This window comes from Brienomyrus brachyistius, chromosome 4 (genome assembly GCF_023856365.1).
Source record: "Brienomyrus brachyistius isolate T26 chromosome 4, BBRACH_0.4, whole genome shotgun sequence".
NCBI lineage: Eukaryota > Metazoa > Chordata > Actinopteri > Osteoglossiformes > Mormyridae > Brienomyrus > Brienomyrus brachyistius.
In genome coordinates this window covers 38,664,072-38,689,775 of record NC_064536.1, presented here as the reverse complement: position 1 = coordinate 38,689,775, position 25,704 = coordinate 38,664,072, and the positions used below count along the sequence as shown (strand labels likewise).

The window sequence follows — 25,704 nt, the reverse complement described above, 5'->3', positions numbered from 1 at the left end:
GCTAATCAAGGTTATATGAAAGCGGTATTAACACAGCCGTTCGGGACAAAGGAAAGACCACTAGCATTCTATTCTAAACGATTAGATGCAGTAGCAGCTGGTTTTCCACAATGTTGCTGTAATTAGGGCATGCGAGCTATTCAAAAATAAGTCACTTACTATATACACTGATAGTCAATATGTGTTTGGAGCTGTTCATCACCATGCAAGAGTGTGGAAAAATAGAGGTTTTAAAACATCGCAGGGAACGTCTCTAACTCACACAAACTTACTACTTAGATTTTTAGATGTTGTACAATTACCGACTCGCCTTGCACTGTGCAAATGTAAAGCACACCAAACCGATGCTTCCACAATAGCTAAAGGAAACAACTTTGCAGATAAAACTGCCAAAGAAGCGGCCCTGAAACAGCCCACCTTATCAGTGGCAGACATTCTTTTCATAGATAGTGATGTGCTGTGTGATGCACAGATTCATGCTCCTAAAACAGAAATACAGAGTTGGATCAAGAGAGGAGCAATACAGCAAGGGAAAGTTTACTATATGAATGACAAGCCCATCCTACCAAAAAACTTATACAAAACAGCTGCCTTAGTGAGCCATGGAAATACTCATGTCTCATCAGGAGGGATGGTACATATTATCCAGCAATACTTTTATGCTATAAATTTTTCTGATTATGCAAAGCAATTTTGTAGAACATGCTTAATTTGCTGTAAACATAATGCACAGGGTAACATGAGACCAAAACGTGGCCAGTTCCCTGTAGCTGAGTACCCGTTTCAAGTTGTACATATGGATTTTATTGAATTATCTTGGTCACAAGGGAAGAAGTACTGTCTAGTCATTATAGACACCTTTTCTAAGTGGGTAGAAATATACCCTGTAAAGCACTGTGATGCAATGACTGTTGCAAAATGTTTGGTAGGCCATTATTTCCCTACTTATGGCATACCTCATATTATAAGATCAGACAATGGGACTCATTTTGTAAATCAGACCATGTCCCTTTGTTCACAAGCATTAGGTTTTACGCTTAAGAATCATTGTGCTTATCACCCTCAGAGTGCAGGCTTAGTGGAGAGAACTAACGGCACTATTAAAACAAGGCTCAGAAAAACAATGGAAGAGACAAAAAGGCCGTGGCCAGAATGTTTGTCTCTAGTAAAATTGTGGATGAGAATAACTCCCATTCCTGCAGGATTAACACCTTTTGAGATAGTGTACGGAAGGCCGTTTCCCCTAGCAACTGAAATGAGTGATATAGGGAAAGCGGACAGAGAAAATACATTGGCTAATTGGATGCGAAAGTTGCTATCATCACAACAAAAACATAGCCCCAGTAGTCTGCCAGTAAATTCTGTTTCTAACCAACAGGATAACTTGCAGCCAGGGGATTGGATCCTGGTCAAGGTCCTGTTGCGGAAGGAGTGGAGCACACCCCGGTGGGACGGTCCTTATCAAGTCCTCCTCACAACACCAACAGCTGTGAAAATAGCAGAACGACCTTCCTGGATACACAAAAGTCACTGTAAACCCATCAAGCCCTTATCAGAGGCCTCAGCGACAGAGTAGCAGTGGAAGTCCGCTACAAAGGCACAGTAACCAATAGGGTGCTGCTGTCTCAACCCGGTGAAGAAAACAACTGAACTGCACTCTATTAGGATGGCTCTGACGGGGTGGGGATGTGGTAAGGTGACTCTAGGGGTCATTCTTGTTGTTGGACTTGTATGGTTGTCCTTGCTCCCACTAGCTCCATTGCAACACCTACGGCGATGGACCCATGACGACTTCCATCTGCGCCCGTTGCCTGCTGACCACTCACACCCGTTCATGAAGAACTACTGGTATCGATATGTACATGACACTGTAACAGCAAAAAATGTGACGAATTGCTATGTTTGTTCTGTGATGCCTACTCATAGTGAACGACCCACTGTATATGGAAAACCCATGAATATGTCCCAGGCCAAATGTGCCGCATCTTTTGCAGGTATAGGGTACCAAAGTATTGTTTCACTTATATTTTCTTTTGTTTTGTTTTTTATTTTGTTTTTCTGTTGTTTTATAACTGTTATACCATGTCTTAATGCTGCTTTTCGGACACACAGTACAATGTTTCTCTCCCTTACTCAGAAAATGGAGACAGAGCCTGTTTCCAGCGATAGCGATGAAGAAGACATGTAATTCATAATGACGGCTGAGCCGAAAGCACCCGTGCAGGGCTCGGACCTGAAGTAACGGAATTAGATGTTTTTCTATGATAAACAGGAGGAACGACTCCTGATGGTTTTCTGTACTCCACAGTTAGGATGATGATGATGTGATCTAAATGACAGTTGTACTGGAAATGCTTTTGCAACTTGTACAATACTGATGTTTTTGATCATACTGTCATGATAAACAGGAGGGACTGTTAGGTTGAAGAAACTGTTATTAATCATTTTGTTATCACTCCTGTATGATCAGCAATGAATGTAAATATGTATATATATTATTTTGTTTTCCCCTAGCCTCATACTTTAGATTATATTAATAATAGCATTCCCACCTTAGCAAAACCAGAACTTTCTCTCACCTCCCTATTCTGCATGACTCTTGCGCCTCCCACTGACTATAAATAAAGGAGTCAAGGGGAACCACCCTTTGTAACACATTCTGCTGTAGTTTGCATTGCAGAGAGTGTGGGTACCCTTGCAAGTAAAACTGTAACCTGTGTGTGTCTCATAAATGTGGAGTTGGGGTGGAAACGCCGGGCGCTTTCCCCAACACCAACTTTGCCTTCAGCTTCATCGGTTAGATTAAATTAGGAACTAAACTAAACTAGGAGGGAAATACAGTCAAGCTACTTAAGTAGCTGAATTTTGTGTATCCACTAGAGGGCAGCCACACATAGATTCCCTTATAAATGGTTCTGATGCTTCAGGAAAGCACTGTAGAGAGACCCAGGTATGCCAGTGAGGAACGGATAAAGAGCAGACGGATCCACCAACTAGCTGTAATATGTAGTATTTCAATTGAATTTAAACAAATAAATATAACAGTGTCAGAGTGTCAGATCCATGTGAGTTTTTATGATTGATGAACTTTGAAAGCCTGAATATAACTGAGGAGGCCCACGGACCCCATTATGTGTGAAACACCATTGTGGTGCTGAGAGAAAGACAAACAGCTCTCAGTCTGATAGGACTGCTGATAAGACCCAGATGAAGTGAATCACCTGACTTTGCCCCCCCAGGACACCCCCACCCCTGTCATACAGACACCTTCGTAACGGACCTCTTGATTTGTACTGATCCACAGATATTAAAAGGACCTACTGCAGTGACATTTTAAAACTGTATAAAACATAATAAAGACTGAAACAAAGGCCTGAGGTCAGACCCTCTGTATGTAGCACACAGTGTTTCTGCAGAGTCTCACACTCACATCCTGTATGACGACATTTCTGCTTTTCAGAATAAGTCTGATTTCACTGCTCTTTGCTCATTTGCAATATGAGGAAGTAAAAGTTTAGAAAATAACTAGACTTATTTGATTAATTTGTTTGTAGCTCTGTGAAGACCAGCTATCAATAATTTTGCTATAAAATCATGTTTCTAAAATGATAAGGTTCCAGATGTAATTAAAATATTTATTCCTGGTAAGAGCAGGACAAAAGCCGCATCAAACTGTTTTCCTTTTTACAGACAAGAAATAGACAGAAAATGCATCACTGGACAAACAGTTTATGAAAATCAAAGATAGATGGATGATTTTAAAACATTTAAAACCCGAAAAAATGGAGGTAGTGAGGTTAAGGAGAGTCAGGAAGTGAGTGTCAGTCTCCACAGATCTGAGGTCAGCGATACACACATAAGGCTCCTCTGATGCTCCTCTTCATCCTCTTCTTCACTGATGGGCCTCCAGGTGAGGATCACTTACTCTGGGACTCCACCATTCAGCGTAGTTAAGACGAAGATACATTTTGCACAATATACTTACTACATCTGTATTTTTATATTCATATTGTTCCATGAAGTTTTATCACTTCCCAATAATGGTCTGTGGTGGTAGCATGTTGACTAATTTTAGAATTGACTGCAGTCTTCTTTGTGTCCAGTATGTGGCAGCAGTATAAAGGAAATATCTTATTCTGTCACAGCTGCTGCTGTGTGTAAAAATGCACATACTCTGATAACAAGTAATTCTGCCTCCAACTGTTTGTCAGGGACCTGGGCAGGAATGAATTACATGCCGACTGTACATACAACAGAGATGGGCTCCTGAGAGAACTTTGCCAGAAGTTGAAACACGACTTTAAGAATGACACTGATCCAGAAGTGGATAGTTTAGGTCCAGAGAGTAAAAATCCACTCCTGGATTTTGTTTCAAACAACTAGTTGTGTAAAGTGCCACAGACACAGAGTACTCAGCTGGTTAGTTGAAACAAAATCTTGGTCTGGATTTTTACATTCTGGACCTGAACTATCTGCTGCACTGACCCCCACCTTCTTGGGGGAGGGAGTCAGTCCAGACCAGGTCCCGCCCCCCCAGCTAATAGGCTCCCTGGAATCTGAAGGGTGTTCCAGCTAGACAGTGCTAAGTGATCTGAGTAATGGGGGGAGCACAGTCACAACAGAGGGGGAAGTACCCCCCCCCCCCCCCCCAGGAAGTAGAAGCGGAGGGTGAGGACAGCTCACTTAATTATCAGTCACTGTTTTGTCAGTGGTGCTATACTTTGTCTCTCTCGCTGACAGTTTCTTGCTGATGTAGAGCCCTGGGCACTGCTCTTCCTCCTGCTCTTCCTCCCCCCCTGCCTCCAGACACCCTCCCTCCCCCAGTGGCACACACCCCATGGCAGTGCTGCTGGCCTCCTCAGCACATGCAGGGCTGCCCTTATAGGGCCACACATGCCACAGCCAGTCACTGCTGTAAAGGTCGACGTTGGTCAGGTGGGCTGTGGTCTGTCAGTAGGTGACACAGAAGACAGCAGAACTCGTATCAGCCAATCAGAGAGGAGAAAGTGGATTTTTCATTTGACTGATCAATCAGCAAGTGAGTGTCAGTCTCCACAGATCTGAGGTCAGTGAGACACACATAAGGCTCCTCTGATGCTCCTCTTCATCCTCTGATGGGCCTCCAGGTGAGAATCACTTACTTCAGGATGGTTATTTCTTCACTTCGTGTTTATAATGACTAACAGCAGATATCCCAGGAAAATGTATAAATTAACTATAACTTGACAGCATGTAGTTCAACCCTTAACTGTGTATGAGCCCTCCAATGGACGGACATCATATGGATTAATGTCGGGTAGGAGGTTATATTCAGAGTACAGGCAGTCGTCAGGTTACAAACCAGATCGGTTCCCAAAGTCAGTCTTTAAGGTGAATTTGTAGGAAAGTCAGAAAAGTAAATGCAGTACATGATAATAATTAACATTATTATTACTGCTATACAGTAAAAAAACAAAAATACAGTACTGAACTTCCAGCCAGCAAACTACTGAAGCCATGCAATGATTTCAGGAGCGTCATTAATGGCGTGTCTGTTTGTTATTACAAAGCATTGTATTTAGCCCAAATTTTTTATATAAAAGGCTTCATGGCAGTCCGATCGTAAGTGTGAGCTGTCTATAAGTCGGCCTCCTTAACTAGGGGACTGCCTGTAAAGACATCTGGGCTGACTGACTGATTTTAGAATTGATTGCAATCTTTTATTTGTCCACTATGTGGTAGCAGTACACAGAAATGTTCTAATTCTATTATTACACCTGCATGATAGACTGACAAAGTCTGGAGATATACTGACATATTGCAGTACCACCATATCTGTACCCGTAATCAAAACAGTGACAGTGAAAAAATTATTTGTGTTTTCATACACTGACACACATTTTTACAATGTGGTCTTATGGACAACATTGACTGCCATATATTACTAATAAGGGGTGGCATGGTGGTGCAGTGGTTAGCATTGTTGCCTCATGCCTCTGGGACCCGGGTTCGAGTCTCCACCTGGGTCACGTGTGTGGAGTTTGCATGTTCTTCCCATGTCATCGTGGGGCTTCCTCTGGGTACTCCGGTTTCCCCCCACGGACCAAAAACATGCTGAGGCTAATTGGAGTTGCTAAATTGCCCATATGTGTGAGTGAATGGTGTGTGAGTGTGCCTTGCGATAGGCTGGTCCCCCATCCTGCGTTGTTCTCTGCCTTGTGCCCATGGCTTCCGGGATAGGCTCCCCACAACTCAGTAGGATAAGCGGTTTGGAAAATGGATGGATGGATGGATGATTAATACCCCTATGACTGTGTGAACTTTTATATGTAATACAACTTACAAATGTCATGATGAACAAAACAGGACTTAAAGCTGGATGAGAAAAAGCAGCAAAGAACCTCAAATAATTTTTCAAATGTTTATTGTTTTACACAAGTAGCAAAGGGGTTCATAAAATAAAATATGCTGGCCTATAAAAAAACAAAAATACACAAGAGACAAAATGAAAAGCAAACAAACAGCAGGACATGACAAACTTTCTGTGGTCAATCATTTCTTTAAGAAATCGGTATGGGCACAGAACCTGCTCAGTATTTGGAGGGGAGCGTCTGTAAAAGCACAAAAAAGGAACGCGTTCAGCAACGGTCTCTGCAAGGGGATTCAAACCCACACGCTTTAGCGTTCGGACACCTACAAATGAGAAACTTTAAACATTACAAGCTAACGTTAGCTGGCTCACTGGAGAAGCTCTGCAATAAGGGGAAACGTGTCTAATTTACGCCGTTTAAGCTACCATTGGCTAACTAGGTAACAGCTACCATAACTCCAAAGTTTAACTGAGATGTCAAGAAAATCAGTTACTAGCATACTTGACATTGCAACATTTAGTCCGAGCCATTACAAATATAAACCACATAATAAAATTTGAAATATACACGCCAATACGGTAAATAAGAACCTTAACAACACCATATTCGCTGCAGCCTCCCGGATCCTCGTTTTCCGGGTCGTTTGCAGGGTGCGCGTGACGTCAGAGGCAGAGCGTGCAAATGACAGAGAGTGCGCGTGCTGCAGCTCGTACTGACTGGTAGCGACAAACGTAACAAATATTGCGGCAAATTAAATACTTTAGTGTACGGCAGAGGTGCAGAGTTTGCTGGAAATTTTGACGGACTACAGTATCCAGGAACAACTAGATGCAAAACACAAGAAGTCCGAGATATTTGTTAAAATACGGGGCTACCTTCTTATATGTGCAGCACGATTCAATTGTATTCGCTTAGTTGCTTACTGGATACATCTGAGGGCTGTGTCAATGCACGCAAGACAACCCCAGATAAGTCGCAAAATAAGGACAATCATGAGCTCCGATATTCTGTGCAGTAGTGCTGTTCTTCAACACAAAAGACAACGCATGTTGTCTTCAACACGGAAAGTAGCACGGTGATAATGAAAGCGTGTTCAGGCCTGAAACTTTAAGTGCAATGTGTGCGCTGATCTGAGAGGCAGTCATACTAAGCCACAGTGAGTACACCCACAGAGACGACCCTACTGGGCCTCTTGTTTTCGTATTGATCCACAGAAATTAAAAGGACCTAATGCAGTGGCACTTTAAAAACTGTATAATACATAATAAGGACTGAAACAAAGGCCTGAGGATAGACCCTCTGTATGCAGCACAGTCTCACCTCAAGTAACTGAAAATATGTCAGCTACTTTATACTCGTGCATAAGAGAAATATGCAGGGCTGCCAATTCTAACGTATGTGGTGTGACACACGCTCTCTGACTCTCGCACTCATGCCAGAGATTTTTCTTTTTATTATTTTTTTTAAATTATGCATGCAAGAGATCTTAAGACAAGTCTATATTATTCCATTATGAACCTAAAATTTGCGGCATCAAAAGTGCTGTGGTAGTTTCAAACCATACTGACTACAACTAATGAAGCTACCCTGTGAGCTAAAATATTTTGTGAAGACCAACTATCAGTTATTTTATGTTGCTAAAATAAGATTTCAAATATTCTTAAAATATCTGTTCCTATAAACAACAGAACAAAGACAGCATCAACAATGTTTTCTTTTTAACTGATAAGAAATACACAGAAAATGCATCAGTGGACAAGCACACATCGTAAAGATTATAACCTCTGACAGTATGTACTGGCCCTCACTGTTTTCTGCAGTGTCTCTCCCTCTCAGTTCTTCATTTCACACTTTATTTTTGTATCTGCAGAAAATAGCTGTGAGTCACATGAATGACACAGGAAACCAAGCAAACTGACTTAAATTTTTTAAATATTCCCCCTGCACTTGCATGTTCGCCCCATGTCGGTGTGGGGTTTTCTCTGGGTTCTCCTGTTTCACCCCACAGTCCAAAAACATGCTGAGGTGAGTTGGAGTTACCCTATTGTCTGTAGGTGTGCATGTGTGTGAATGGTGTGTTTGCCCTGCAATGGGTTGGTGCCCCATCCTGGGTTATTCCCTGCCTTATGGCCATAGCTTCCCAGATAGGCTGTGGACCCTCATGACCCTGCACAGGACAAGTGGGTATAGAAGATGGATGCATGGATGGATAATATTAATGGATATGAACTGGATACTGTCGTTCATGAAGTCTTCTTTACTCCGGCTGAAATTTTAATTTTATTACTGAAGGAGTCTATGCATTGATAGTTTATGTTCTTGAGTAACAGTAATGTTATGACTTGATGAAGCGCTAGACATTCAGCCTTATGATTTTATCACTTCCTGTGTAAAGTGTCCACTCCCCCTTCACTCTGGCTTCTGTGTGTGAGAATAGAAACGACAGAGACAGTGAAGGTACAGAGGATGAGGAAGTGAGTGTCAGTCTCCACAGATCTGGGCTCAGTGACACACGCACATATGGATCCTCTGATGGTCCTGTTTCTTCTCATTGCTGGGCTCACAGGTGAGTGTCACTCATTACAGTGGAACTGAGTAGAGATCTCTCTCCTGCTCCTCCACACACTGTCAGCTGCAGTTTGGAGATCATGATGGAGATCTGCTGCTACTTACAATAATGTGGTCCTGGATATTTTGAATACTTTTTGATGTTTAACAAATGACACATTCTTGCATACAGGGGAAGCCACTTATAGTGATCACGGTACTATGGATCAAATGCTTGGGACAGAGCCATTCCTGTACAAATACTGTTTAGATAATTCAGTTATAGTAATCAAGCAGTCTGCTAACACTGTTCATTTTGGGTCTTTTCCGACATGACGACCTATAGAAAAAATGAAAACTGACGTAGTAATTCTTTTTTTATATATAATGTAATTTCACTTTGATCGTCCTGTCACTTTGCCTTGCGGTAACCTGCCTGCTTCTGGCTAGTTACCTAAGGCTAATGCTGCGTGCACAGAAAACGTGAAAATGTGCTGTGAAAATAAAAATGTATTGAACTGAATATTTATGTACAGTACTGTACTGTATTATAGGGTATTTGAATTATGCACAGTTCAGTAATTTAATTTGTACAGTACTGTAATTTGAAAAGCGTTTGAAACAGCTGTACTGTGTTTTGACATCGTCAATAAAATTCAGTGAATAGTTACGCTGTGCAGTTTATTACCTTATATTCATGTAAAAATATACAAACCTCAATTAGATAGTAATCTGCCTGAGGCATAAAGAAGAAGAAAAAAATTGGTTATACCGATCATCCACTTATAGTGATCAATTTTGCCCAGACAGGCGTGATATAAACAGTTTCCACTGTACTTTCCAAAGAGAAACATATACCTCATGAATTTCCAATTTCGTTTTTTTAAAAAACAGATTTCATTTGTTTTTTAAAGTGCTTGCAATCTATTTCAGGAACAGTGATATTTAAGACATGACCAATCTATCGTGAATCAGATTATTGATATTGTAAGTATAATATCTAAATATACTGTGTGATGATGTCATCTCTCCCTTTTATTGATAAATCAGTAAAAAGACACTGTTACTGCAGATAAGATGCCCTCGTCTCTTGTACCCTGTGATTTTCTGTGAGGCTGACTGGGGTCATTTCAGCAGTACAGGTGGTTATGTGAGCAGACAGCCGAGATGCCATCTGTCATTTCTGTGTGTACAGTCAGTGGGGTCTAAACACCCAGCTTCATGTGCTACTGGAGCAGGTCTGTGTTTATCAGGGCTCAAGATCAACCTCAGGGACCAAGATTAGACCTGGTTGTCTTTCACTCTACAGTGGGTTTGGAGAGCTAGTTAACCTCTAGCTGGTAGAGACTAGGGGCAGTGTGGGGGCCTCACACCCCCAAGCTTGTGGTTTTGATATCTGGCCTAGCTCTCTGTGGGCAGTTTGTATGTTCTTCCTGTATCTATGCTGGTTTCCTCTCAGTTCTCCGGTTTCCTCCCACAGTCCAAAGACACGTGGTTCAGGTGAATTGGTGCCTCTAAAAGTGCCCATAGTCACTGTGTGTGAGTGTTTGCCCTGTGACAGACTGGCATCCTGTCCTGGGTGTTCCCCTGCCTTGTGCTCTGTGCTGCCTCAGATCAGCTCCACACTCGCTATAATGTACTGACCCTGTACTGGATAAGCATGTGGAAGATGGATGGCTGAACTAAAATACATTTAAATACTTTCTGTATCTCATTCTTAAGTCAAATACCACAGAATTAAGTTTACAAATGAAGCCTTAGTGTCACAGGGGTGTGGTCGTCCCACACCGTGACAAGCCCATTCATTCACCTCATCTAGGCCTTTTACTAGGGATTTAATGTCCTGGTTTTCCTCTCAGACCCTAGAACACACTCCCAGACTCAGATTCCCGATCCCACATCCCGCTGTAGCCCTTCCCAAGATCCGACACCTGTTTTGTTTTCCTATGTCTCTCCCTTGTTCTTGTGACAAAATGACAGTCTTTGTCTTTTAAACATCCCCGTGGTTCTAATAAACGAATGTGACCCTAATCCAAGCATTATACAAACATTATACAGTTACTTAGAGATACTGTGATGTGGAAAATGTGAATTCAGTTGGTTGTTCTCCCTTCAGGTGCTGACAGTGTGTCCACAGTTGGATGGGTGACTGTACAGAGAGGAGGATCTGTCACCATCCCATGTTTCTATGATGACAGATATAAGGCACATGTGAAATCCTGGTGTAAAGGGAGTTATTGGAAGTCATGTACTCCCATAGTACACACTGACTCTCGACAGGAGGGTAACGTGTCAATCAGAGATGATCCTGACCAGCGAGTCTTCACTGTGACCATGAACAATCTGACAGCTGGGGACTCTGGTTGGTACTCATGCTTTGTAAATATCAGTGGAGCTTCAGATGTTGGAGATCGGGTTTACCTGTCAGTCACTGAAGGTAAAATGTCTGTACAAAATATCTGATCAGACCCTTTTCGTACATATATTTCTATACAAGTATGAATGCAAATGTTCATTGTTTGAGCTGAAAATGACTGTAAAGTATTTATTTGTAAATAAGGATGGAATTAAAATTAGGACACACTTCTTACCTCCCTTCAAGGGTGTAAATTTCTATCCATCCATACATCCATCCATCAGTCCATACATCCATGCAAGGAACAACCTTGGATGGGACACCAACCTGTCGCAGGGCATGCACACACAGACACACACACACACACAGACCTGTACTCATATCTTCGTGGGGAGTCTCCATTCATTTCTATGGGCACAACCCTAATCCCGACAATGACACCCTTAACCCCTACCCAGTCCTAACCTTAACCATAAGTAATCAATCAAAATACAAGACTCTTGGCATTTTTAGTTTTTTTATTGCAGTCACATATTTTTAGAGAACTGAATTTCTCCATATGGGAACTGTAAGAAATGGTCCCCACAACGTCAAAATGACAGGTTTTTATTACATTGTGGGGACATTTGGTCCCCACAATGTAATGTCTATCTGACCTTTACAAATACTCACATACAACCATTGCGCAGTGGGGAGCCAGCACAGTGAGGAATCCCTGGAGGAAACCCCACGATGACATGGGGGGAGCATGCAAACTCCACAGACACAGAGCCATAGCAGAGAGTCAGACTCTGGTTGCAGATGTGTGAGGCAACAGCACTAAGCACTACACCACCATGCCATTAGCAAAGCAGATTTTAATATTCTTTGTTTAATATTCTACCTCTTTATTAATTTGAGTATAAATGGTATAATAGGGAGAGAGAGTTAATCAGCCTGGTAATTTTCATACTGTCCCTGCAGGTGTGTCCACACTGAGACGGGTGTCTGTACAGAGAGGAGGATCTGTCACCATCCCATGTTTATATGGTGACAGATATAAAACTCATGTGAAATACTGGTGCAGAGGGTTTAATGTGAGTTCATGTACTCCCATAGTACACACTGACTCTCCACAGGAGGGTAAAGTGTCAGTCAGAGATGATCCTGACCAGCGAGTCTTCACTGTGACCATCAAAAATCTGACAGCTGGGGACTCTGATTTGTACTGGTGTGGTGTGAAGCGTAGTGGAGCCTCAGATGTTGGAGATCGGGTTAACCTGTCAGTCACTGATGGTAAGATGTCTGTACTGCAGACTGTAGCCAATGAAATGCACAGTATGTAACATGTAATTTAGCCAGAAAGGAAGGATATTAACAGAAATATTAAAGGAAAAGATGCTTTAATATTATAAAAATCTGCATTTTATTTTCATTCAATGTGATGAACGAGACTTGGAAGAAGTAACAAGTGACAGTTTAAATGGGCGACTTCATGAGGTTAAATATGATAAGTAATATGTTAAGAAATGTCAGTTTATTTGACAAACATTTACATGTGCATGTTGTAATAGGCTGATATTCATAAACATTTAATTGCTGTGCAAATCGTTGAGTGTTTTATCTGTGTGTTCAGGTCCTCCAGGGCTGTCAGTGGAGAAACAGAAGGTGACGGGTGTGGATGGAGACAGTGTCAGTGTTCAGTGTTACTATGGAATCAACAAAAGACATAGGATGTGGTGTAAGATTGGGGGCTCCTGTGCATCAGAGACATCAGCGAGTTTGGATGGGAGGCCTGTCCTGATCAGGGATGACACAGTAAATAAAGTCTTCAGTGTGACAATGAGTGGACTGGAGAGGAAGGACACTGGCTGGTATTGGTGTGCTGCTGGAAACCTGCAGATCCCAGTTCATATTAAAGTTAAACGTAAGTAATTAATTTAAATCTGCATGTGATTCATCTATTCTTGAATATAAATAGATAAATACTAATTAACCCTACAGTTTCCTTCATGAAGGGGGTCTGTGCTTCTTTGTGGGGATAGTCCCCTATTTTCAGATATTGTGAAATAAGGTAATTTATTGGGATTATAGTTTCTATGCTAGTGGCACGGTGGTCCAGTAGGCGGCGCTGTTACTTAACACCTCCATGTTTAGGGGTTTGAGTCTGGCTTCTGCTCTGTCTGTGTGGAGTTTGCATGTTCTCCATGTGCTGTGTGGGTTTCCTCCCGCAGTCCAAAGACATGAAGTCAGGCTAAATGGTGTCTCTAATAGAGAGTGTGTGTCTATGTACCCTATGACTGACTGGCATCCTGTCCAGGATGTACTCCATCCCTGTGCCCTGTCCTGCCTGGGATAGGCTCCAGGCCCCACATCCCTGACCAGGAGAAAGGGGTAGAAGATAGATGGGTGGATGGCTGTAGTTTTATGTGTCTATGAATGTATTGGAATATTGACTTACACATCAGCCTTAATTCTTAGAGAGACATTCTGTAATTCAGCTCTGATAACCTCATCAGATACAGGTCACGCTCTGTTTGTTACACCTGGAAGCTGTACTGAGTCCTCAGGATGCAGCAACTTGTAGTTTATGATCAGTCTGTAATATGACAAAAATTTTCCACAGACATACAGCCAGCCACTTGTTATGTATACAAATCCAGACAAATCTATGTAGCTTGCAACTTAATTCAGGCTTTTTTCATCCTTATGGGGATGAATTGTTACTACTCAAGTAATTTCAATTCAATTTTATTTATATAGCGCTTTTAACAACAGTCATGGTCACATAGAACTTTACATATAACCGGCGCGAACCCCCACCAAGTAAGCCTGAGGCGATACTGGCAAGGAAAGACTCCCTCTAGCAGGAAGAAACACACATCAACATTTGTTCAAGATTAATCATTAATTTATCATTTTAAAGAAGTGAAGATATAAAAATAGTCCAAAGGAGTTGTGTGCAGACTAGCTGACATGTCTGTAGGTGGTTTTTCATTGCAGCAAATTCCAGTGTTACAGTTGTACTCTGTAATATCTGTTCCAGTGCTGCATGCATCGATTGTCTGAAACTGCTTGTCTAATTCAGGGTCCCTATGGGCGAAAGGCAGGGAACATCCCATGAGAGGGTGCCAACCCATTGCAGGACACACTCACACACACCATTCACTCACACAAGCACATCTACAGCCAATTTGACAACTCCAATCAGCCTCAGCAGGTTTTTGGACTATTGGGGAAAACCAGACTCCCTGGAGGAAACCCCACGATGACACGGGGGGAGCATGCAAACTCCACAGACACAGAGCCATAGCAGAGAGTCAGACTCTGGTTGCAGATGTGTGAGGCAACAGCACTAAGCACTACACCACCATGCCATTACCAAAGCAGATTTTAATATTCTAAATAGATTTTAATTATTATAGTATCAGTGTTCAGTGTTACTATAGAAACAACAAAAGACATAGGATGTGGTGTAAGATTGGGGGCTCCTGTGTATCAGAGAGATCAGTGAGTTTGCATGGGAGGCCTGTCCTGATCAGGGATGACAGAAAATAAAACCTTCATTGTGACAATGAGTGGGCTGGAGAGGAAGGACACTGGCTGGTATTGGTGTGCTGCTGGAAACTTGCAGATCCCCGTTCATATTACTGTTAAACGTAAGTAATTAATTTAAATCTGCATGTGAATCATCCATCCATCCATTTTCCAAACCACTTATCCTACTGGGTCGCGGGGGGTCCGGAGCCTATCCCGGGAGCAATGGGCACGAGGCAGGGAACAACCCAGGATGGGGGGCGAGCCCATCGTAGGGCACACTCACACACCATTCACTCACGCATGCACACCTACAGGCAATTTAGCAACTCCAATTAGCCTCAGCATGTCTTTGGACTGTGGGGGGAAACCGGAGTACCTGGAGGAAACCCCATGGCGACATGGAAACTCCACACACATGTGACCCAGGCGGACACTCGAACCCGGGACCCAGAGGTGTGAGGCAACAGTGCTAACCACTGCACCACCATGCTGCTCCCTCACTAGTTCCTACAGCTATTACATTAATAATAAACTGGGAGCATCTTATTTAAAATAAAACTAATAAAATACAGCTAAATTGCACTTTATCCCGCTGATTAAACAATTGTAGTTGGATACTTTACCCAACACCGAGGCCTGCAGCGGGGCGTCCGGGCCTATGCCAGAGCCCCAGAGCTGTGGTGCTAGAGATTGACTTTTATTTAAATTAGAAATATATTATTTTATACTATTCACAAATAAGACAGATTAATAAATAGAGGTAATGTGCTTTCTGCCGGGGGTGGGAATGCTGTCTGTCTGCTTCTCACATTCAGGACCAGCGGTTAAACGTCACTCTGCAGGCACCGTGAAACAATTTGTCAACCGGTGGCCATTTTCTTTCATTGACACTTCCTTCTCATGGGCTTATCGCTCACGGCTCCAAAAGCTCTTGCGCCGTCGCCCCGTTTCCCACTGCCGCGGACATTAGCTGACCGACATGTCTAGACATGCAATACGCATAAATCCCCCCCAAAACAGGATGGCTGTGTAGGAATTATTAGCTCAGGTAAATTTTAATATCTCCACCAATATGTTTTGAAATTAATTAACTTTTAATTATTTATTATTTAATGCTGATTATTAACCAATTGTTATGCCGAATGGTCGGCTCCTCCAAACTCAATTGCGAATCCCCGTGAGTCTGTTAATGTGGGACTTAAATGGGATTCATTAATAACTGGTATCGCTTAATAACCTGGGTTAGTAGGCTCGTCCAGTGAGCTGCGTCACCAGGTAATGTAAACGATCGGTAGCGAAGCTCCCCTCACGGCCGATGAGAGAGAGTTTCGCGATATTTCAGGCGAGTTTGAGGTTTCAGAGCGTAGTAGCCAGATCGCACAGAGGCAGGGACTATTGTGAGCACTCAATGACGGAGGCTGAAGTTGTGTAAAAAAACATGCATTTATTCCTACAACTAACATAAGACAGACATTACACCTAACAAACAATAAACACGAAATAATGGAATCGACACAAACGATGTAATCATGAAAATGCAGTGACCAGATTTAAAATGATTAACCTAAAAAGGGAAAAACTGTTCTGCAAAGCAAGCAGTTTGTAGGAATATAAACCTAAAGGAATATAGCAGGTGAATAGGACAGTTTAGGTTGTTAGAAAGGAAAGGAAGTTGGTTTACTTGGATGCAGGAAAGAGGGGGTCTTGGCAGTTGGTTGCAGTGGCTGATGAGCTGATGGGTGATGGCTCTCAGGGAGGCGCGGTGTTTGCAGCGGTTGTTGGAGTGGAGCCCTCTGATTCTCTTTCCTGGTGAAGCTTGGGCTGAGTTTCAGTTCTTTGGGTCTTCACCGACGGGCTTCAAGAACGCTGCTTGTTTCTCCTTTTTCTCCCCTTTTTCTCCCCTTTTTCTCCACTTTTCTCCCCTCTTTGTTCTGAGGTGCCAGGTTTTATAGTGTAAGGTTTGTGATTAGGAGTGACCAGGAATTCGAGTCCTGGACCAATGGCTGACCATCCATTTGGCGGGCTTTCGGAAGGGGGTCGGTATCAGTCCTTTTGGGATTTATGACCAGACTGACTTCTCTGGTAATGGTGATTTTCATTAGGCTGGTGTAACTTTTGATATATCCACTTTTGTGGTAACCACTGACCAGATTTGGAAACTGGAGTGATTTTCCTTCGGTTTGATACCAAACATGCCATACCAGCCTAGCGGTTCACACCGAATACCATCTGTAATGATTAATTAATGATTACTTATATTATGTCATTATGTTATATTACTCACACCAGTACCTGGTCCAGGTGGTCTAGGTTGCACCTCAATCAGATATTACCCTTTATACAGACATTATATGATATATTCACATTCCAACAGCACATCTTACCCTTAGATAGGCATGGTAGAATACAAAGATCAGATAAGGGTTGACGAGGAATGTGGCAAAGAAAAGGGGGGGGAGAAGGTTTGTCAAACAAAGAAAAAGAATCTCCAAAAGTTAAGACACATTCGAACATAACCTGTACATATCTGTATATTAAGACTAGTAGTCAAGAGTAAATAAATATACAGATATACAAAAGCCAAACTTAAAAGAAACTTTCTTTGGGGTGTTGGTCTGTTCGGTGAGTGGTATGTAAGGCAGGATGTCTGGGGAGGGGGTTGTGGGCCAAGTTGAGGGACCCCTGTCCTTGGGGATCCACTCTGCTATCTGTAGGTTGTTAAAACTTTGAGCAATAAAAGTTGGAGTGCTGGCCTCTCTGGTTATCTATGTGTGTGGGGTCACGAACCCCCCTTTGGGGCCTAGGTCGATGTGTGCCTTCTCGTACCAGGGTAGGCCTTGTCTCAGGCCACCTGGAATTTAAGCTTTGTGATATGTGCATGTGTGATCCTACAGCTGTGTTTTACCGATATAAAATAGTACATTTTGATTAAAGCTACAATAAATATATTATAATATTTTCATAAAATAATTAACCTCACCTGTTCACTATCAGTGCCCTGGGATATTAACACTTTGGTCATGACCCTAATTCATTCTTCTCCATCTAATCATTTTCTCTGTAGAATATCTTTCATAATTTATATTTCAGTTTCAAGAGTGACCTTTTCTTAATCTTTATTGACTTAACAGAACACTGCTTTTTATTAACAATCCTTTCTCCTGTTTCCATTGCTCTCCTTTTCTCTGCACATGATGAAGAAGGAGGGGATAATGAAAAACTGAGGTAAGCATTCAACAGCATTTACAGTAGTGTGGGGGTCCAGCTAGCAGCATTTACCTGATCACACAGTGATGGAAAACTGTCATTTTAATTTTAAGAGAAAAAAATATTTTTTTATTTTATTTTCTTAATAATAAACTTGAGATCCCATCCCATCCAGGGTGAGCCCTTGCCTTGTGCCCTGTGCTGCTGGGGAATGACTGCAGGCCTGTTTTTACAAAATAGTGTAACATGTTGTGTGATAATATCTAGCTATTTTCATGTTCTTTGTTAATGTCTCCTGTTCCTCACATGTATCCTGTGTAATAGTACACATGTGACTGTACCGTGTTTCTATAAAGCATGTAAGACTTTACTGTTCACATCCACCCTCTTATTCAGCTCTTTGGTCCAGCTGGCTCTGTATGTAGGACTGGGCTCATTGGTGCTGCTGTTGGTCATCATCATCACATGGAAAGTGCAGGACAAATACAGTGAGTGGCAACTTCATGCTTTTATCCTTTTCCAAAGATTGCTTGACAGGGACACAGACAGCAGCATTTTGACACACAGGTCTATTCAGTGAAATTAAAACATAAAACGTGGTCACGACCCTTTGGAAAAGGAATAACAGTGCAGAGCTAAAATCCACAATAGTACAAGCAGGACATCAGAGGACAGCAGCCCTGAAGGAGCCTTTCTAACCCGAACCCTTTCCTCCATGATCCTGCAGACTTTCCTCTGACCCCCTGAGTCTGTGTCCACCCAGTTGAGCTTATAAAAACCCTCCCCGAGTTAGTTATTCTAACCAGGGCCAGCTGGGATTCACTGACTGGTTACCTGCAAGTGCGGGCTGGTAATCAGTTGTCATGGAAATAAAAAAACTATTGCCCCTATTGAGTAGATAGTTTTACTCATTAATTAGACTTGATAATATTTTCAGATGTATGTACATGCTGATTAAAAGTGAATGTGTTTGTTACAAAGCAAGTTATCTGTGTCGGTTAAGGGCAGAGACAGTGGTGTCAGCAGAATAATTTTCTATTTTTTTCCTCATTTCTTTCCTTGTAGAGAAAAATGTGGCTGGGGGCCAAAATCTAGGAAGGACAGTAAGTTCATGTTTCATATGGAAAGAAACTCTGTCATGCTCCGATCGTGCCGATCCTCTTGTGTGCCACGCCCCCTCACCTACCTCAAGTTGAATCCTCGTTTTATCAGCTGCTTCTTGTTACATCTAATTAGTCCTGTGTATTTAAGTCCGCCTCAGAGTATGTTTCCCCATTCAGCGTATTTCCGAACCCACAAATGCTACCCAGGGTCATTAACATCTTAATGTTACTGGTGTTCCCTAATAAATCCCTCGTTTACTCGACAGGATGACTCCCTTCGCCTGTTTCCCTGCTCTGTACGTATGACAGGTCTGCAGATTATTGTTGTGCCGGTGAGATCTGCGCTTTCCAGTATGCCTCACGAGCACTTGTATATAGTCCCACGTAGTTCACTGTAAATAGCCCTTAGTTAGCCCAAAGTTATGATTAATACTTGTGTTCCCGATCGTGGCATGTATGGTTGCCCGTGTCTTGTATGCACCCTGTTCGACCCTCGCATGTCTTTAGCATCATGTAAATTACTCACTTTTATGTACACGCACAAAAAACACGTCACGTCTGGGGAATATTAAGGGGACAGTATGCGGGAAGAGGAGAGCAATTTTTTTGGGAAAAAATAAATGAACAGCTTCGGTCTTCCTTAAAACGTGACATTTTGGCGACGAGAATAGAGCTTGCACTTCCACCACCTTCACCTTCTCTTGCACTTCCCGGCGAACCTCCTGTCCCTTGGACTCACTGGCTGGAATCATTCCAGACATACTCGGATGCCCTGGGACAGCATGAAGTCAGCGACGCTCGGAAGAAAGCCATACTTATTCACTGCTTAGGCACGGAAGGACAGCAGATCTTTTGGACGCTCGGACCTGCGGAGATGTATGAAGACGCTGTTTCGCTCCTGGGTTCTCACTTCGCAGCTCCACAAAGTGTCATCCTGTGGCAGATTCTTTTTCGCCGAAGGCGACAGCAGCCGGGTGAGTCCGTACATCAGTACGTGGCTAATCTGCGTGGTTTAGCCAGTCTTTGTAAATTTGGTGGCATGCAGGATGAATTCATTCGTGGTCAGCTGGCTGAACACTCTAACCACCCTAAAATTAGAGAGCGACTGTTGACGGCAGCACATGACCTCGCTAGCGCTATACAAGTCGTGTTTCAAATTGAAACAGCAGCGGAGTTTACGTCTAAATTACCTTACCCCGCTGTCACCTCGCTCCCTGCACAATAAGTATCTACATCACAGCCACCTTCGTCAGGACTATCTGAAGTTGGTTCAGACATGCATTATACTCAGACACCGCGAAAGCAACGACAACGCTGTGGGAATTGTGGCTCATTCTCCAATGTGTCGACCCGCCCGTCCGATCCTCCTGGATGCCGTGGAATCCCCGTGTTTACCAGCTGTTTCGAAGTGTCTTCATTAGTTTTGTGTATTTATGTCCAGGTCAGAGAATGTTTCCCTAGTTCTGTCATTGTATTGTTATGGTGATTTTTGTTCCGTATGCCGATCCGGCTCCCTATTAAATCCCTTTTTGTCCTTCGCCTGTTTTCCCAGTCCGAGCTTGCCATATCATGACGCCGTGTTACTGGGGCCCGGAGCTGTCCTGCCCATGGGCAACGGTGCCAGCGCTGTGGCAAAGTTAACGATTTTGCCAAAGTATGCCTGTCGACCCCTGCAAATTCTACAGCGCTGTCACTCTCCACTGCACCTCCATCTGCTTCTACAACTATTCACACTGCCAGCTTTTAAAACCTGTACTGTAGAGCTGGACAAAGTCTGCCTTCCCCTCTTATTGGGTACTGGGGCCACATTCTCTCTGTTAAATCTAGATACTGTACGGTAGTTTTTTTCCCATGTGCCACTTTCTAAGGCCGTTCCTGCTCCATGTGGCTATGGCACTTCCAAAATTCACATGTTAGGCTCCAGCCGGCTATCAGTCCGCTGTGGCTCTAAACTAGTCCCAGACTTTCCCTTTCACGTCTCGCACCATTTTGCCAACATTGGCCTTGACTTTTTTACTGCCCTTGGATTCTTCCTACTGGATACGACTGGATCTGCCGTTTTAACTTGCCATGGCAGCAGCAGTACGCGGCCCTGTTGGAGGGCGTAGGCTGTCTCTCCACATTTAATCACCAACCCCTACTTGTCCCATCTATAACTTCAGTACTTCAGCTCCCATGTTGAGTCCCCTGGCCCTTCATGATGGTGTTACTGCTGAGCTGCGCCACCTGCTGGAGGCAGACATTATTGAGCCAGTTGATGCTTCTCAGTGGATCTCAAATCTGGTGATAGCTAAGTAGAAATGCAGTAGTCTGTGTCTCTGTGTCGAACTCCGGGCTGTAAACAAGGCCGTCGTCCCTGACAAGTACCCCCTCCCTTCCATAGTAGAAGTCACTTCCCACTTTCATGGCTCGATGGTCTTCACAAAACTGGGCCTTCGTCGGAGCTATCTGCAGATCCCTCTCCAGCCTGACAGCCAGAATCTCACGGCTTTTGTGACGCATACTGGAGTGTTTCAGTGCACATGGGTCTCATTTGGGCTTAGCTCTGCCCCCAGCTGCTTCCAGAAGATTATGACTACCATCTTCACTGGCAAACCTGGAGTGATTATCTACCTCGATGACATCATGGTCCATGGATTCTGCCTCACGGCTGAGGGCCTCATTCCACTTCAACCTAATATTGAGGCCATTCAGCGTATTTCTGGACCCACGAATGCTAACCAGGTTCTCTCTTTCCTGGGCATGACAGCTTATTACCTGTGTTTTTTGCCTCACTACTCCGCTACCACAGCTCCATTACATCAGCTGCTGCAGAAAGATGCATTTGGATGCCAGCCTGCTTTGAGGCTTTCCAGCTCCTGAAGTCCCATCTCACATCACCTCCTATCCTGGCAAACTTTTCCCTCTCCTGCCCCACCTCTGTCACCTGTGATGCCTCAGCTGTGGCAGTTGGAGCTGTACTGTCACAGCTGCAGGATGGAGTGGACTGGCCCATTGGCTCTGCCTCCCGTGCTCTCACCCCCACCGAACGGAAATATTCCGTGGGCGAACGTGAGGCTCTAGTCTGTGTCTGGGCCTGTGAGCGGTGGCACATGTATCTTTATGGCAGGGCATTTACACTGCGCACTGACCACTAGGCCCTGACAGCCTTGCTTGCAACAGCTAGTACAGGATGCAAACCACAATGACCGGTGGTCTGAGCAACTGCAGCAGTACAATATCATCCTGTATTACACCAGGTTGTGATAACGTTGTGGCAGACCTGCTGTCCCGCTACACCCAGTATCCTGCAGCAGCTGACTCCATCTCTCAGGAACCAGACCTCAGCCAGATGATGCACACACCACTGAAGGCAGCTGTCTCCTTTGATGAACTCCGGCTGGCCTCAGAACCAGACCCAGTCCTCCCTCAGCTTCGTACATACATTCGCACAGGCTGGCCGACTGAAGTCTCTGCTGAGGTGACCCCTTACCACAGGGTCAGGGATGAGCTTTCATGTTGGAATGAGCACTGCGTAGCTCGTGGAGCTGTCACAGTTGTGCCAAGCAGCCTTTAGGCCCGTGTTCTTAGCATGGCACATGAAGGCCATTTGGGCATTGTACATGTCAAACCACGTTGTAGGGACCTAGTATGGTGGCCCGGCATTGATAGGGACATAGAAAATCTAGTTAGGGATTGTGCAGCCTGCCTTATGAGCAGGAAAATGGGCCAACCTGCACCACCCCCTCTGCAGCCTCCGGTTTGGCCCATCCTTGGGAACATCTCCAACTGGATATCTGTGGGGAACTACATGGAGTTCCACACCAGCAGCGGTTCCTCCTTGTGGTGCATGATCTCCACTCTAAGTGGCCTGAGGTGGTCTCCACTGGCACTGTCACGGCACGGGTACTCACTGACTTTTTAGACGCCCTCTTTGCTCGATGGGAACTTCCTCTGGCTATTACGATGGATAATGGGCCCCAATTTGTGTCTGCTGAGTTCGAAGCCTTTCTGACGGATCCAGGCATCCGTCACATCTGCACAGCTTCATATCACCCCCAGGCCGATGGCGGAGCGGAGCGTCTCAATCAGACCCTTAAGTATGGCATCTGAGCCCACTTAGCTGAAGGTTACCCCTTTTCAGCGGTGCTCCTTCACACACTGCTCCATTACAGAGCCACCAAGCACAGCACAACAGGCTGCTCGCCAGCGTCACTTATGTTGGGCTGCGAACTGCAGCTTCCACTGGATCGACTCAAGGCCAGTGGCCCCTCCCCCTACATGCTGCCACAGGGTGTCCGCCCAGCAGCACAAGATGAAGCTGCGGTTTGATCAGTCCTGGAGGGCGAGGAACCCCACTATTGCCGTTAGGTTATGTACTCACACAAAAAACACGTTACGTTTGGGGAATATTAAGGGGACAGTGCTCAGGAAGAGGAGAGCAGTTTTTTTGGGAAAAAATGACTGAACAGCTTCAGTTTACAACCTGCCTCATGTCTTCCTTAAAACGCGACACCCACCGTTTGCGTACCTGACGGTCCAGCGTCTGACCTTCCTGTGTTTTCATACTGTGTTAGGTCTGGTGCTCGTTGGGTGCTTCTTATTTTCCTGCTAAAGACTGCAGATAAAGAGCATGTTCTACCCCGACAAGCAAGTCTTTTTGTTCTTTGCTGCTCTCTCAATGTCTTGGTCTGCTTGGTGCCACAATATTATATGAAAAAAAAACTGAATCCGAACTGTCAACAGCCTGTAACTCGTTCAGTTTCTGTATAAAAAGATGATGTAAAATGAACGAGGTGTGAATGTTTTGAACACTCAGCTGTAACTTTGTTCTAGCTGAACCCAAACCCTGAATATGCAGTAATAGACAGAACTGGCATCAGCGAGGGAGACCCCCCAGGACAGGTAAGGCACAGGAATAAAGTACATACAATGATATCATGAGGCTGCGGGGCTGGTCTGCTCAACTGATCATTCATGTTATCGGCTTATACTGTGTGTGTAATCATGTTACATAATGTGTGTACTTATGTACTTGCGCTGTAAATAGAGTGTTGTAACAGTGTAATATCAGAGTAGTGTCTCCTGTGTGTGTTTTTGATAGTTCCTACCCCCAGTGCTTGAATCCTAAGATTCTATCAGGTCTGGACGCTGTTCAGCCAAATGGCTATTTCAATATTAGTTTAAATACTAGAACCTGTGGCCATAGGTGGAAATTAGTGGGAGAACATTTTAAAACGAATTTGAGGAAGCACTTCTTTACACAGTGTGTAGTTAGAGTATGGAATAGTCTAACTGTTAGTGTAGCGCATCAAACAGCTCCAAGGACTGTGCCGGTTCTCCTCTTGTCATTCAGTACCGGGTGTCGGTACTCCTCTTGTCATTCATTACCAGGTGCTGATAGTTCCTTTATTATTCATTGCCAGTTCAAAAGTGAGTTACTGCATTATGGTAAAAATGGTTTCTAAATGGAAATAAAAAGTCTTAATTTTGGACAATAACTTTAATGGTAAAGTCATTTACTTGTACACTGGATTATCTCCAAATTCATCAATAATGACGTTTCATTGTTGTTAGTTAAAGAATGGACAGGTGGTTCTGTAGAGATACATGGTCATAATGTTCCTCTCTCAGACCCCTGAGGAGCCTGGTGCTGATGTCACCTACAGCTCCATTGTCCTGCCAGTTCTAGAGGTAAGATGGTTTCATGTAAATCAGTTTTTGTGATACTGCTCCTATGCCCATACCAATGAGAGTGACAAGTATATCAATAATGTACTGACTGGGCAGGTACATCTACACCTCAGCTGATCTCTCAGATCCATGTGTATCAGAATTAGCTGTAATGAACCAAGAAGTACCATGATACCCCTGATATTTCATAGTGATTCACATGGGAGGTTTGGGAGTTTGGGAGTGGATTTGTAGTTTCTGTACAAAGGTTGGTCTTGTACCTCTACTGTAAGCAGCTAAATACTCTCAGCAGGTGTCCTCAGGATGTTCTCCACACTGTCCTGCTGTGAACCCAGCCAGCGACGTGATCTACAGCTCAGTCACCCAGAAGCACAGAGAGGTGAGTTTGGACAATCTGCTGTAACATGAGCTGTGATACATTTAGTCTGTGCCATGCTGCATGTGGGTCATATGTTCACTGGTCATAAATGATGCCACCGGCCATGGAAGAAAATCTCGACTGCACTGTTTAAAGAAAAGCATTACTTTTTATAACGTAACTGCCGTACTTAACGATTATGAGAAACATAAAACACACTTTAGTTCTACCTCCTAATGGCAATTCAGTCTATTGGACATCTATAGACAACAGTAGTGGCTGGTTCCAAAATAAAGGAAAAACACCACAACTACATAAAGTGACACTTTATAAGAAGGACAAAATCCATACATCTAAGCAACACCCAAGCAATCCATGACCCCCGACGATCCGATGCACAAACCAATACAAGACGCATCACAGACCCGCGCCGCCCAGCAAGAACCAACGGTAACTGCAGCCCCCCCTGAGCACCCCACACCCACTAAGCCACCAGCCAGGGGACGCCAGCCCACAGCCACCCCATACATCAACTGGCATGCCACCAAATTAGCTGGCACGTCAATTAACGCAAGAAGCAATCGCCAAGCA

The 25,704-nt window shown here is 43.8% G+C and overlaps 1 protein-coding gene across 17 annotated transcripts in view; it reads left to right on the top strand.

Moving 5' to 3' along the window:
- Window positions 1-25,704, top strand: part of LOC125739740 (polymeric immunoglobulin receptor-like) — a 49,830-nt gene that overhangs the window by 19,500 nt on the left and 4,626 nt on the right. For 6 of the 17 annotated variants that reach the window (XR_007397264.1, XR_007397262.1, XR_007397271.1 and 3 more), the window contains 9 exons: window positions 11,014-11,334; window positions 12,217-12,528; window positions 12,869-13,159; window positions 17,973-17,997; window positions 18,376-18,467; window positions 19,045-19,082; window positions 19,840-20,736; window positions 23,898-23,966; window positions 24,696-24,755. Coding sequence is in view for 3 of the 17 variants with exons in the window: in XM_049010176.1 (XP_048866133.1) it covers window positions 11,014-11,334; window positions 12,217-12,528; window positions 12,869-13,159; window positions 17,973-17,997; window positions 18,376-18,467; window positions 19,045-19,082; window positions 23,898-23,966; window positions 24,696-24,755; window positions 25,045-25,134 (1,298 nt within the window). In the remaining 14 variants the exon portion in view is untranslated. Of the gene's footprint in view, window positions 1-6,591; window positions 7,507-8,220; window positions 8,376-8,787; window positions 8,917-11,013; window positions 11,335-12,216; window positions 12,529-12,868; window positions 13,160-17,972; window positions 17,998-18,375; window positions 18,468-19,044; window positions 19,083-19,839; window positions 20,737-23,897; window positions 23,967-24,695; window positions 24,756-25,044; window positions 25,135-25,704 lie in introns of those variants that run through there. The other 11 variants (XR_007397270.1, XR_007397269.1, XM_049010176.1 and 8 more) reach the window with 7 other exon arrangements.